Source organism: Protomyctophum bolini, assembly GCF_963924005.1.
Source record: "Protomyctophum bolini genome assembly, chromosome: 5".
In the NCBI taxonomy this organism is placed as follows: domain Eukaryota; kingdom Metazoa; phylum Chordata; class Actinopteri; order Myctophiformes; family Myctophidae; genus Protomyctophum; species Protomyctophum bolini.
The window spans coordinates 14,550,915-14,565,618 of NC_137866.1; the positions used below are offsets into that span (position 1 = coordinate 14,550,915).

General features: G+C 42.7%; 1 protein-coding gene across 3 annotated transcripts in view; it reads left to right on the plus strand.

Annotated features, from left to right (window-relative positions):
* Nucleotides 1-2,591: 2,591 nt before the first annotated feature.
* LOC308315822 (extracellular matrix protein 2-like) overlaps nucleotides 2,592-14,704 on the plus strand; it is a 29,213-nt gene continuing 17,100 nt past the window's right edge. The window contains exons 1-9 of one of the 3 annotated variants that reach the window (XM_080764003.1): nucleotides 2,592-3,279; nucleotides 3,958-4,127; nucleotides 5,744-5,947; nucleotides 6,702-6,852; nucleotides 7,410-7,745; nucleotides 8,125-8,240; nucleotides 12,003-12,135; nucleotides 13,209-13,366; nucleotides 13,544-13,683. In XM_080764003.1, coding sequence (XP_080620129.1) covers nucleotides 3,051-3,279; nucleotides 3,958-4,127; nucleotides 5,744-5,947; nucleotides 6,702-6,852; nucleotides 7,410-7,745; nucleotides 8,125-8,240; nucleotides 12,003-12,135; nucleotides 13,209-13,366; nucleotides 13,544-13,683 — 1,637 coding nt within the window. In that variant the 5' untranslated portion in view covers nucleotides 2,592-3,050. Of the gene's footprint in view, nucleotides 3,280-3,954; nucleotides 4,128-5,743; nucleotides 5,948-6,701; nucleotides 6,853-7,409; nucleotides 7,746-8,124; nucleotides 8,241-12,002; nucleotides 12,136-13,208; nucleotides 13,367-13,543; nucleotides 13,684-14,704 lie in introns of all 3 variants that reach the window. The other 2 variants (XM_080764004.1, XM_080764002.1) reach the window with 2 other exon arrangements.

Here is a 14,704-nt window from a genome sequence, read left to right on the forward strand (position 1 = left end):
TAGCTGGGGACCACCTGGAACCTCAAGGACCACTGGTTGAAAACCACTGCAGTCTAGAACATACAAAAGGACTGGTCAAACATACTTAAAAAAAATAATAATAATAATAATTTCATTAACTATTTAAACTGTACTTGTATAATGTACATACCGGGGTTAACTGGGGACCTCCAGAAGTCTATCCTTGGTTTTCCCCCCCCTCAGTCTACCTCTTCCCCAGAAATAGCCAATCTGCAGTACAAGCTCACAACGTACCATTAAAGCCTTGCCAGCTTGTACTGTAGATCTGTCCAATGTTTTCCCCAAAATAGGGACACTAGGGTTCATGTCCTTAAACCCTGAGTGTACAACAAGCCAAGTCCTAACCGCGTTCCCCCGCCGTCTTCAAAGAATCTATATTGAATTCGAGAGAGTACTTTCTTTGGATTTCACCTGGAATGGAGCATGCCATTTAAAAGTATACTATTTTAAGGGGCACCCAGTAATTTGCGTTGGTGGGTATATTTATGTTTGGATGCATCCTGGACCTCACACACACGTCTGCAGTGGAAACTTCCAGTGGTGGATAAAGTACTACATGTTGTTACTTCAGTAACAAGGGTCAATACTGCCATGTAGAAATACTCCAGAGTATTAAAGTATTCGTATCAAAATATACTTAAAGTACAAAAGTAAAACTACTCATTATGCAGAAAGTCCCATTTCACAAGGTATTGTGTATAAAAAAAATTAAATACTTTGAAAATAGCAGATCTACAAGCTCACAACACATCACATGGCGACGCGTTGTGAGCGTATAGATCGTATATTTTCAACTGAACTGGTTAATGTATGTCTTGTAGTAATACTAAAAATTCAAATCCAAGTAACTAGTACCTAAGTTTGTGTGGAAATACTCCAGTTAAGTAAAAGTACCTCAAAATTGTACTTTAAGTACAGTACTTTAGTAAATGTACTTATTTGCTTTCCCCCGCTAGTGGAAGCATGTAATCCAGTCGGCTGGACTGAGGTTGAGGTGGTCAGGCAGATTACTGCATGTTCCTGTCAGGACCTGAGAGAGACGTGCCTGTTTGTCTTGGCCGGCCATATCAGGACACGACGAGCATTTCAGTGTTTAGTGTAAAACACTGTTAACTGGAACCCATTTGGAGCATGTCTGTCATGGGTTCTGGTCCACGCATGCCAACCCATTTGGAGCACGTCTGTCTGGGTTCTTGTCCACGCATGCCACTGTCTTTCTCACCAAATAGCTACTGTCTGTATTCTCCACCACACACCAAGCTGCACGTTGACAAAGGGTTGTGTATGCAAAACATGTTTTAAACTGTAGTGTAAACCAGTGGTACTCAACCTTTTCCCCCCTCAAATGAACTGGGGACACCCTGACAAACACTTGGAAATGTAGGAGTTGAGGCACTACATTTCGTTTGACTTTGTTCCACAGAAAAATATTGTGAAAATATCAGATCTACAAGCTCACAACGCAATGCGTTGATTGTGAGGCATTGTGAGCTTGTAGATCGGCTATTTTCACAATGTTTGCCTTTCTTACATTTGATAATTTGGCCAATGTTTGACTAGTATTTATGATGTAGTTGTAGTGGTTGATTACTTTGTGGTGCAGTAATGGTCTTTTTATTTTCTTTGTTTTTTTAGATATTAAAAATAAATTGTATATACTGTATGTACTGTCATCTGGGGGGACCCCCCCAAATCATGTGGGGACCTCCCTGGCGGTCCTGACCCACAGTTTGAGAACCACTAGTGTAAACCATTGTGGTTGCTATGTTATATCATATGATCACTAAATATTATACTGTGTGTGCGACGTGCATGCGTACGTGTAACGTGCGTGCGTGTGCAAATAAAGAAGGGTCGTCAGCAGGTTTTACCCTACAGTGAGAATCCCAGGTAGACTCAACAACCAGGCAAGTGGCACCTGTTTGGCCGTGTGTGTGTGTGTGTGTGTGTGTGTGTGTGTGTGTGTGTGTGTGTGTGTGCGTGCATATACACGTGAGTAGCATGTACATTAACCTATAGACAGCCAGTGTCATCATTCATAGCTTGCTGTCTTCTTTCGGTTCGTATGTAGATGCCAGTGGAGGCTGGCCAAAACGACGACGACTCCAACCTGAGCTGTTCTTCCCGTCCGTCTGCCAGCCAGTCTTGTTGTCTACGGTTGGCACAGGACGGGCTCTCGCTGTCCGGGCGGGCGGGCACACACACACACACACACACACACACACTCAGGTGAGATACACACACAGAGCTGACGGTGGATCTCCCACACCTGCGTGTCAAATCACAGAGAGCTGACTCACTATTGTGTTCCAGACAATTTATATATTTCTCTGCCCGTTTGTCTCTTATTTACTCATTTTATTCTACTCCCTCGATCCCTCCCTCTCTCTCTCTCTCTCTCTCTCTCTCTCTCTCTCTCTCTCTCTCTCTCTCCATTTAGAGGTATTGGAATTGCTCTCTCTCTCTCTCTCTCTCTCTCTCTCTCTCTCTCTCTCTGTGTGGGACGGTCTGCATGTGTAATTCTATTTCTCCGTGAAGAACGAGGGCCTTTGTTAATGCGAGGATATATTTTTTGACCTCTCTGCCTCCTCCCTATTCCTTCTCCTTCTGTCTGCTCTGCTCTAGTCTGGAGCTCATCACAAACATTCAGTTATAGGCAGGTGCTGTATCACTGCAGACTGGAGAGCCAATATTATTACTCCATAAATAACTTCTCTTTTCTTATTGTTAATCTAACGCTTTTAGGAGTAGCTGGTGCCCTGTTTATTGCCGGATCATTCTGCAGATTTTAACATCTACTTTATTAACACACCTTCCCATGCTGGACTGGATTTGCGTTCTACATCAGGGTGGCTTCTTTGGTGTACAGTAAAGTAAAGTCAGCTTTTTTTGTGGATTTGTCCCATCCTATCCTGGACTGAACCAGCCCTTGGCCTCGAGGTTCCCTCCCAGTCGGTAGCTTATATACTGTACATATTACAGCTGTGTAATTTAACCTAGGCTTCAGCCAGAGCTCCAGTTCTGCAGCGATGCCAGCCATGCTCAGGACATGGGCCGTGTGCGTTTGTCTGAGTGCTCTGCTTTTACAAGGACAAAGCCTGAGCCCCGGCGTGGATCCAGGTGAACTGGCCGAGTCAATGGCCATCATGACAGATGGGACACCTGAGGAGTTGGAAACAGCTGCCGTTCACGTGCCAAGAAGCGGAATAGCAGAGTCTGTGTCTGACACGGATGTACCGGCAGCACGCCTCCTCGCTGGTGAGTTGAGTTATGTATTTTACAACATTATCTGTGTCTTCTCTCTCTCTCTCTTTGTAATGCCAGAATATAGGCTACTCTATGCACACAGAATAACCCTTCCTACATCCGGGCCCCTAACCTACTTCCTTCACAGGTGTTACCGATGATACTAATTAAGGCTCCGTTTCATTCTGGTCAAACGGAGTCAGTGTTAAATAATGATACTAATGAAGGCTCTGTTCCATTCTGGTCAAACAGAGTCAGGGTGCTGCTGTGCATGTTGGCTCTCTGAAAACATTAATTCTGCTACACCAGTGAGTCTGGACTCTGGTTCCAAATGGCCCCGGACGGGTGTGTAACTGAGTGTGTGCAAATGTACAAATGGTGACCCTTACGGGTCCATTTGGTTCCAATTGTACACTCTCAGAGTTATGCGAGTCCTTGAAATGAAAAAGTTTGAGAACCACTGTACACTAAATGGAACAGAGCCTTAATTAGTATCATGTTACCATCATGGTAACACCTGGTAACACCTGGTAATACCTGAAGGAAGTCATGGTAACACCTGAAGGAAGTCGGGAAGCGGCCTGGAAGTAGGAAGAGTTATTCTGTCTTTGTGCCACATGTTCTTGATTGCTTACTTACTTATTCCTCACTAACTCCTTGATTGTTGTCCCTTCTCTCTGGATGAAGAAGAGAGTGACGATGAGAGGACACAGAGTGACGCCCCCCGAGAGCACGAGGAGCTGGAACGGCTGAACCTAAACGTCACAGAGCGGGCGTCTCGCAGGGGGAAGAGAGGAGCGTGGCCGTGGGGACGAGGGAGGAAGCATGCAGCCACAGTGGAGTCCACCGCATACAGACTGGTGAATGAATGCACTATATATCCGCTTTGCTGATATATTCGCCATTATTTGCCTTTTTTCTTTTTCTTTTTCACGTAATTATGCTGCTGCCGTGTCCTGATTTTTAACCAGTTTAAACCTGGTGTCCCTAATTTGGGCATGTCGCTATAGGCGCAAATGTTGAAAACCTTTCAAAAGTTTGGATCGAGCTTAAAGCTGCACTATGTAACTTTTGCCCTTCTCCCCCGGATTTGAACCCACGGGTTTTGTGTCAAACCAGAAACAGGATCGTGTCAAAGGTCATGTCTCAGCTAGACACTGCAGGATCTAAATGTCAGAGCAGGGAGACAAAATACAACCACCGCAATTGTATGAGTCATATTGTAGTAACATACAGTACGCTACCCACATAGATTGGACAAAATGAAATAGATTATTCATAAAAAATAAGTTACATAGTATTAAGTGGTTGAATAAAATAAAATCAAGTTCAGTCAGGGATTGTTTTGCCTATCAAAAGATTATTTGTATTTGTATTTATTGTTTTTCAAATAGAACTTTTGACAAAATATCAGTCGGTCTACAGCACACAACTGTATCTGCTATGTGTAGATGCAGAAATGTACAGTCCCAAGACTCCCAAATCATACTTAGGAGTAATACTCCTAAAGTGCATTACTCTTTCCTAAGTTGTTTAGGTTGCACCTATTTTTGTCTGTAAATATACAGTATAAATGTATAATGGACCCGTTTCACAGCAGACATTTTGATAGACCTACACAGTTGAATTTAGCAACACTAATTGTGTGTGCGTGTCCTTGAGGCGTTTCTTGCCAGTGGTGGAAATTAACTAAGTAGCCTACATTTACTTAAGTACTGAGGTATTTGTACTTTACTTTTACAATTTCCAATATTTTACTTATACTCCACTGTATCTCGGATCCAAACATTATATTTTTAGTCCACTACATGTATGTGAAAACTTTAGTTACTAGTTACTTTGTAGATTTTGATTATTATTACAAAACATACACTAACCACTTCAGCCCTATATACATTTTGGCCATTTGAAAATAGCCAAAAATAGCTCACAATGGCTGTGAGCTTGTAGATCTGCTATTTTCAGAAGATTTTTATACATTTTGATAACTTTTGAGTACTTTCCACTTTTGGTACATTAAGTACATTTTAGTTTTGTACTTTTTACTCCAGTACATTTTGAATTCGGGACCACCACTGTTTACTCTGATGACCAGAGTCTCCCAGGGCTCTATATTAGTCACTTGTTGTCACTCACCACTAAATGTTTGCAGGAAATAGTCGATCTGCAAGTTGTGAGCTGTGTTTGTGGATCTTGTTTGGGGGTCCCTGACAGAATCTTTTCAGGTGGGGTGTCCACGAATGCATATTGTCCTTGACATCATGAATGTTTGAGAAGTTGAACCACTTATTTTAAAGGACATTAAATCCCAAACAAGCAACTGCACTTTAGACACAAGCCCAAAATAACACAACCCACAACCGCAACTAGCATTTACATGCAGCTTTACCCAAATGTCGCTTATAATCAGCGGACTTGGCAACACTGGTGTTTAGACAGCCTATATTCATGAATGTGTTTTAAATGTTCCCTATAGGCAGGGCTAGGGCGCCCTCTGCCTGGCTGGGGGAAATGGGTCGCTGAAGGCCTTCTGAGTTTCATCCTTAAAGATCTCCATGCTGACAAGACCAGGCTGATGGACCAATGGAAGAGCAAGGGAGGAGAGGAGGAGGATACCGATGAAGACACCGAAGAGGAAGAGGAGGAGGAGGAAGAGGAGGAGGAGGAGGAGGAAGAAGAGGTTTGACTTAATTGTGTTTTTTGCAAAGTATTTGTTTCTTTAAATTGAATTAATGGAAGTAGGCTGAGTTTATATTTCCAGAAATTAATTTCTGATTAGGTCCAGACTAATATAGCCTATTATTATAATGTAATGTAATGTAATTTAATATAAATATAATACTACAGTAGATATACATTAATTTCTGATTAGGTCCAGACTAATATAGCCTATTATTATAATGTAATGTAATGTAATTTAATATAAATATAATACTACAGTAGATATACATTACTTTCTGATTAAGTCCAAATACACAGCCATAGATCGGTCCTATCCCCAACCGCTTAGCACAATCCTTAAAAGTTGTTACTCTGTATGTTGTAGAGCACAATATCCGACTCCAAGTCTTAGGAATTCATTATTGGGTGAATACACACACAGTGTGCAATCGTTTTATGCCACCGAGATCAGTCTGCCAACTGGGAGAGGATATGACCGATCTATGGGAGATCAGTCTGCCAACTGGGCGAGGATATGACCGATCTATGGGAGATCAGTCTGCCAACTGGGCGAGGATAGGACCGATCTATGGGAGATCAGTCTGCCAACTGGGCGAGGATAGGACCGATCTATGGGAGATCAGTCTGCCAACTGGGCGAGGATAGGACCGATCTATGGCTGTGTATTTGGTATGCATGAAATGTACGTCATATATCACTGTCATTCTAGGGCTACCTCTATATGTTTGTTTTGTGATTCTGTTCTTTGATAGGAAGGAGGAGAAGAGGGAGAAGAGGAAGAGGAAGAAGAGGAAGAGGAAGAAGCAGGAGGAGAAAATGGCAAAGAGGAGGAAGAAGAAACAGAAGGAGGAGAAGGAGGTGAAGAAGGAAAGGCAGAAGGAGGAGAAAAAACAGAAACAGGAGGTAGAGCTGTCACAATCACACAAATAATTGAGATTAACTATTAAATAATTGTGTTTTTGGCATTGATCATTGGAACATTATGAATATAAATTACATTTCTGTTTGCCATTTAGGCTTTGTAATAAAAAAGTGCACAGGGCAGATACGACAAATAATTTAAATATACCAAGAAATTACTGGCATTTTTATACATTTTATACTTTAAAGGTAAAAACTGCGGAAATAGCTGATCTACAACATAAGCTTGTAGACAAAGTGACACGTTGTAAGCTTGTAGATCTGCTATTTCTGCTTTTATGAGTGGTGCTCCAATGCATGGCTTTTGAAATTGACGTCATATGGCAACCAAGTCTATGGACTTTTTGTGTGTTTGTTTAGAGCACTTATGATGTAAATCGTTTGTTTAGACGTTGTGTGGCCGATATAAAATAAATACAGTGGGCCTCACTTTTTTTTGTGTGAAACGATTATGACGATTATGACAATAATAATAATAGACTATCTCAAATAATTGCGATCAGACGATTATGTAATAATTGTGACAACCCTAACATCAGGAGGAGAAGAAACAGAAACAGGAGAAGAAACAGAAGGAGGAGAAGTAACAGAAACAGGAGAAGAAACAGAAGGAGGAGAAGTAACAGAAGAAGGAGAAGAAACAGAAGGAGGAGAAGTAACAGAAGGAGGGGAAGAGGCAGAGGAGGAGGGTACCCCACCCGCTCAGACAGAGACGCACACCAATTATATCACAGAGTTGCATCCTGAAGACGTGGCAGAGCAGCTGCCCGGGACGTGCTGGAGGGAGCACGGACACGTCAACTGCAAGGCCGTCGGCATGACTCACCTGCCAATCATCACCGCTGACCCCTCGGTCACAGAGCTGGACCTGCAAGGTGTGTGTGTGAACTGACTGCAAAAATAACCTTATAATAGAGAAAATATAACATTACCGGTAAACGAATACTGAAACCAGATATAATCATTAAGGAAAGTTTATGCATGTACTATGTGTACTATGTAAGCTTTTAATTCCCATATTCCAGCCATTCAGTTGCAAAGAAAATATATATTTTTTTGTAAAATACTTTGGGGACCCCCCCAAAATAATTTGGCCCCAAAAATTCTTCTTCCACAAGATGTAGGCCCTACAAGCTCACAGTGAATCTTTTTGAATATCCAATGTATACATGGATAAAGTGGTTAAAATGATTGTGATGCTACATTAACAAATTTCGTTAGGCTAACTTGTTGTTGGCATTGTTTTTCTTTTAGAGAACCACATCAGCCAGATCGCCCCAAGAGCGTTTTCTGGTCTTCCCCATTTGGAAACACTGGATCTGAGTAAGAACCAACTGTACGACGAGTCACTGAGCCAAAACCTCCTGTCAGTAAGTACTACCGTGTTGTGTACACAATTTAAACCCCCCACATACTGTAATCATATTTGAACTGGGGACCCCCCCAAAATAATCATATTTGAACTGGGGACCTCCAAAATAATCACAGACAGACAAATCCAGAAGTTAATCTTATATGACAGAAGTCTTACGATCTCATATCAGAGATCAAGAAGGTATACGATGCTGTGGGTTCCATGGACCCCGTGGACAGTACCACCGTCGATAACATCTCCAAGAAGCTGGCCATTAACGTGGCGTACATTGACCGGATGAACATGGTGGACTACCTGCGGCAAGTGTCTCCCAGTAAAACAGTGAGAAAAGTTGTATGAGGACAATGAGAGACGACATGAACCTGAGGATTGAGAATTCACGTTGTGAAGAGAACTCGGCGGAGTTGGCGAAGCTACGTGCACAGCAGAGCGCTTTGCAGGGCTTCAAATCCCATGGCGAGTCTGTCCTAAAGATGAACGTCGCAAAACCTGCGAAGGAGGTCTCTACCTTCCTGAAGGAGCTGGCCCATAAGCTGAAGGACAGAACCAGATCCAGATGCACGGGGCAGGTTTGGGCCTGTCCCTGGTACAACAAGCTGGGAGGCTAATAGGCCCAAAGCAATCTAGTCAGCTTGCAGCTCGAGCTGGAGTTTAAAAACAGTGCATAATGATAAGATCAGAGATCAAATAACTTACTCGATTACACTGAGATCTTGCAGTTCTCGCCTCGCGGTCCAAGTAGTCGAACTCTTGTTCTTTTGAGACTACCTGAGCAACCACAATCTGTCGCCAGTGATCGAGCTTGGAGGTGTTCTCTCTATGCAGAAGAAAAACCAAATGGCGGTCGGTGACTGAGTGCGCGCACAGTCCATTTGGTTCCATTCATATACTCTCAGAGTTACAGACCAGTTATGGTCATTCAGGGCTAGCTCTTTGGGTTTCTGGTAATATTATTACCATTAGACTCATGTTGTATGTCCGTGGTAGAAATGTTTATTTTGACAGGAATGTCCATCATTGAGGCCTTTGAGGATTCAGGGGCGATGAAATTTAAACAAAACATCTTAAGCCCTGTCTCAAAAATAGGGATGCCTGGTTGAAAGTGCTTATTTAATGTATGGTTGAAGACAATACATTTGTCTACAAATGTATGTACATGTATATGTCACACACACACACACACACACACACACACACACACACACACACACACACACACAGGATTGATGGGGGTGGATTGAGATCTGATCATTAAAGACTTATCTGAAGAGATCCAGAGGTGGTGAAAATGTGCATCCAATATCTGAGTTGAATGTTAAACGTGAACGCCAGGGGGCGACATTTGCCATGCATCCACTAAGGGACATCCACTGAACTGCCCTGGTTCAGACTTGAGGCTTCAGGGTGTCTGTTACATTGAAGAAAAACTTGCTATGTAAGAAAAGAAAATTACCCCTAACTAAAGTCCCTAACAAAGTGGAAACTAAAATACAGTTATACTAACCTCACTACACTAACTAACAAAAATACAATAACACCGACCAATTTAAACATTTTTAAACCCTTTTATCCGTTAATTATTTGCGTAGTAGTAGTTACTGTACTATTTGTAGGGCAGTATGTGCAGCCTGCGTAGCTAGACCATTCAGGTGACTATCACTGTATCACATGCACTCTTTACCTGGTCAGAGCGGCTATTTAAACTTCTCAGAGCGGCAATTTAAACGGCTCTTTCCTGGCTTCTCTCTCCTGCTGTGCGGACATGCGTCGCTGCTGCTGCGTCTCTGCCTCGCTTGCTGCTAACCTGTTGCTCATGCCCACACCGCCTCCCCAGCATCCACCTGTATACAGGCTTTGATTCTATAATCTATATCCCTCCCTGGGGGTCTTAATTCGTTCCTTGTAATTCTATTTGGTTTATAACTTAACTAAAATGTGAATAGGGACAGAGCCTTGATGCCAAACTATGCTTCATATATATCTACCGGTATGCTCAATAAATATTCTAAATTCATTCTAAGAGTTGTCTGACTGAAAAGGGTAAAAGCAGTGGTGTAAATTAACTAAGTACTCACAAGTACTGTACTTGAGTAATATTTTAGGTAATTTGACTTTACTTTTTCAACTTTTCGCTTTTACTCCACTGGAAAATTGTGAGTACTTTTTCCAGAACTGACCAGAATCTACATTAGCTAATCCCTGCTAAGAATAGCCTCCGGTCAGCGACTGACCACAGGCCCAATCCGGACGCCGCTGACCACACCGAGGCCACACCTTACCACATTCCGACCAATGGCTGCGCGTCACCAAAGGCCAGCTCCGTCAGGATAGGCAGAGCAGCATTCTTTTGGAAAACAGCTGTAGCCAATGACGTGGAAGATGAAAAAGGAATTATTTTCAGAAGAAGAAATGTTTTTCTTTTTCTTTTTTTCTTTTTTCTTTATTTCCCAGTAATGACAGAGTGGACTGAATGACTGACTGGAGGGACACTGGGAGAGACTGTTTCACTAGACACACGCACGCACGCACGCACACATACATACACAGCAACCACGCCAGGCGCTCAAGGGCCACGTAGAATGGCATTTAGACCCAGAATACTGCATGATGGACGGCTGACTGGCAGTGACTGCAGACACTGTTCTGATCCTCTCTCATTTTCAAGCACAGCTCTGTGACTGCCAGTGTTCTGATCCTCTCAGTGGTGAACAGTTCATGACCAACTTGAGTACATTTTTTGAGTATCTTTGTAGAAACGACATGCTGAAAGAGAACCCGGAAGAGAGATTAATTCAAGTGCCGGAGCTTTGCCTCTTGGTAGGGCTGTCACGATTACAAATTTAAGTTGACGATTAATTGTCACACAAATAATTTGCGATTAACGATTTAATTGTGTTTTTCTTGCATTGAACATTATTGGAACATTATAATTAGGTTTTCTGTTCCTTTTAGGCTTCGTAATCACAATTTGCACAGGGAAGATATGACAAATAACCTAAATCACTGTCACAATATTTTCAAAGGCTACGCTTGCCGTTTCTGCTATTTTTTGAAAAATGTTTGAAAATTGACATTTTTCAGCAAAGAAAAGATTGACAAAATAATTGTGATTATCTCAAATAATTGCGATTAGGCGATTATGGTAATAATTGTGAGAGGCCTACCCCTCGGTCCTCTGGTCTCTGGCCCCGCCCCCTTGTCCACCGGGTTGAACCGCTTCCGTTATTGTTTCCCCACCTCATTTTGAACCGGTTCAGATTGTTTCTACTGCAGAATAATTGGTCCAGAACCCTAGAAGTTGGTTCAGACCTGGAACCGAAAATTCCTTGGTATTTCTTGCCCTGAAATGGAAACCAAAGTGTCTCTCTTTTGGGCCTCGACCTGAATAGTTTGGGAACCACTGTGTGTATAGAATATGAACCTCTGATCTCTCTGATGTGTGTTGTGTTGTATAGAATGTAAACCTCTGGTCTCTGTGTGTTGTGTTGTATAGAATGTAAACCTCTGGTCTCTGTGTGTTGTGTTGTATAGAATGTAAACCTCTGGTCTCTGTGTGTTGTGTTGTATAGAATGTAAACCTCTGGTCTCTGTGTGTTGTGTTGTATAGAATGTAAACCTCTGGTCTCTGTGTGTTGTGTTGTATAGAATGTAAACCTCTGGTCTCTGTGTGTTGTGTTGTATAGAATGTAAACCTCTGGTCTCTGTGTGTTGTGTTGTATAGAATGTAAACCTCTGGTCTCTGTGTTGTGTTGTATAGAATCTGAACCGGCTGAGGAAGTTGAACTTGGACAACAACCATCTGACCAGGATCCCTTCGCTGCCTGCCTCTCTGGAGGAGCTCAAGATGAACGGAAATAAGCTCAGCACACTTACCGCTCACTGCTTCACAGGTGTGTGTGTGTGTGTGTGTGTGTGTGTGTGTGTGTGTGTGTGTGTGTGTGTGTGTGTGTGTGTGTGTGTGTGTGTGTGTGTGTGTGTGTGTGTGTGACAGACAGACAGACAGACAGACAGACAGACAGACAGTGTCTGTTAATTGCACAGGAAAAGAGTTCTTTGAAATTTCTATACCTTTGAGTTTGTAAGAATTCACAATGAACCTTCATCAGTGTCCGTTGGTTGATTGATTGAATACTTTATTTACAATTTGCAGAATAAAGTACAGTTCAATACAAGGTCTGCTAAGAGGATTTAAAACCCAAGAAAGCACTATGGGCTTGTTTCCATCGGGGTCCTTCATATTAATTAAATTCATCAGGACATTGATTTAATGACATACAGTACTATGCAAAAACATCATATAATCAGTTAGAAATCAGAAGAATTGTAGAGTAATGCTGCGTTCACACGGGAAGATGCAAAGATTGCGCATGCGGTCGTGACGTCATCAACCGTGTGTCCGTAGTGCCGCGTGTCATTGCAGCTACAGCTGTGGCTTTGTAGCTCTGCATCTAAAAGTTGAACCCAGCTCAGCTTCAATTTGTAACTTTTGCAGCAGCTACAAACGTCAAATGCATCTTTGCATCTTCATGTCCTCAGGTCTGTCCAGTCTGTTGTCTCTGTAATGTGTCTGTCCATCATGTGTCTGTCCTGTCCTCAGGTCTGTCCAGTCTGTTGTCTCTGTAATGTGTCTGTCCATCATGTGTCTGTCCTGTCCTCAGGTCTGTCCAGTCTGTTGTCTCTGTAATGTGTCTGTCCATCATGTGTCTGTCCTGTTCTCAGGTCTGTCCAGTCTGTTGTCTCTGTAATGTGTCTGTCCATCATGTGTCTGTCCTGTCCTCAGGTCTGTCCAGTCTGTTGTCTCTGTAATGTGTCTGTCCATCATGTGTCTGTCCTGTCCTCAGGTCTGTCCAGTCTGTTGTCTCTGTAATGTGTCTGTCCATCATGTGTCTGTCCTGTTCTCAGGTCTGTCCAGTCTGTTGTCTCTGTAATGTGTCTGTCCATCATGTGTCTGTCCTGTCCTCAGGTCTGTCCAGTCTGTTGTCTCTGGAGCTAGAGGACAGCGGCCTCTACGAGAGCATCGTGTCCCCTTTGGCCCTCCGACCACTAGAGGGCCTCCTGCACCTGAAACTGGCTCACAACCGATTCCGCTTCCTGCCAGAGGGCCTTCCGGCTTCCCTAAAGGTCCAGTGTTTTGTTTTGTTTTGATTTTACACTTGGTTGCATGCTGAAAAGAGCAGATCTACTTGAAGCTCACAACGTGTCACGCTTATATCATTGTTGCTCTCCTACAATCTGCACGACAACAATGCAGTGTCCTTTTTAACTCTCTCCATGCATGTGTCATCTGTCTGCGTACAGGAGCTGAAGCTGAACGACAACGGCATCGAGGCGTTGACTGAAGTCAGTCTGAGACAGTGTGTCCATCTGAAAGAGCTGAATCTGAGTCACAACGTGCTGCACGAGTACAGCCTTGCTACCGGGGCCTGGGTCCATCTCACGTAAGACAACCTCTACTCATCCATCTATTCATCTGTCCATCCACTATTCATCTGTCCATCCACTATTCATCTGTCCATCCACTATTCATCTGTCCATCCACTATTCATCTGTCCATCCACTATTCATCTGTACATCCACTATTCATCTGTACATTCCAACACGGCCATGGCCCAATTTCTGGGTTCGATGCCGAACCCGATTTTGCAGAGTCCTAGATCAGTGGTTTTCAACCTTTTTCATATCAGGGTCCATTATTTATTCAGCATTTGAACCACTGACCACCATTTGATGAGATTTAGCCTTGCAGACACAAAACTAAAGAAGATTCTGTTATCGTTGGATAAGATTCTGTCCACAATTCCATGCTGTATTGATGTGGTTTCATAGGAGAGATCAGAGATAACAGGTAAACGATAACATGCTGTATTGATGTGGTTTCATAGGAGAGATCAGAGATAACAGGCAAACGATAACATGCTGTATTGATGTGGTTTCATAGGAGAGATCAGAGATAACAGGCAAACGATAACATGCTGTATTGATGTGGTTTCATAGGAGAGATCAGAGATAACGGGCAAACGATAACATGCTGTATTGATGTGGTTTCATAGGAGAGATCAGAGATAACGGGCAAACGATAACATGCTGTATTGATGTGGTTTCATAGGAGAGATCAGAGATAACGGGCAAACGATAACATGCTGTATTGATGTGGTTTCATAGGAGAGATCAGAGATAACGGGCAAACGATAACATGCTGTATTGATGTGGTTTCATAGGAGAGATCAGAGATAACAGGCAAACGATAACATGCTGTATTGATGTGGTTTCATAGGAGAGATCAGAGATAACAGGCAAACGATAACATGCTGTATTGATGTGGTTTCATAGGAGAGATCAGAGATAACAGGCAAACGATAACATGCTGTATTGATGTGGTTTCATAGGAGAGATCAGAGATAACAGGCAAACGATAACATGCTGTATTGATGTGGTTTCATAGGAGAGATCAGAGATAAC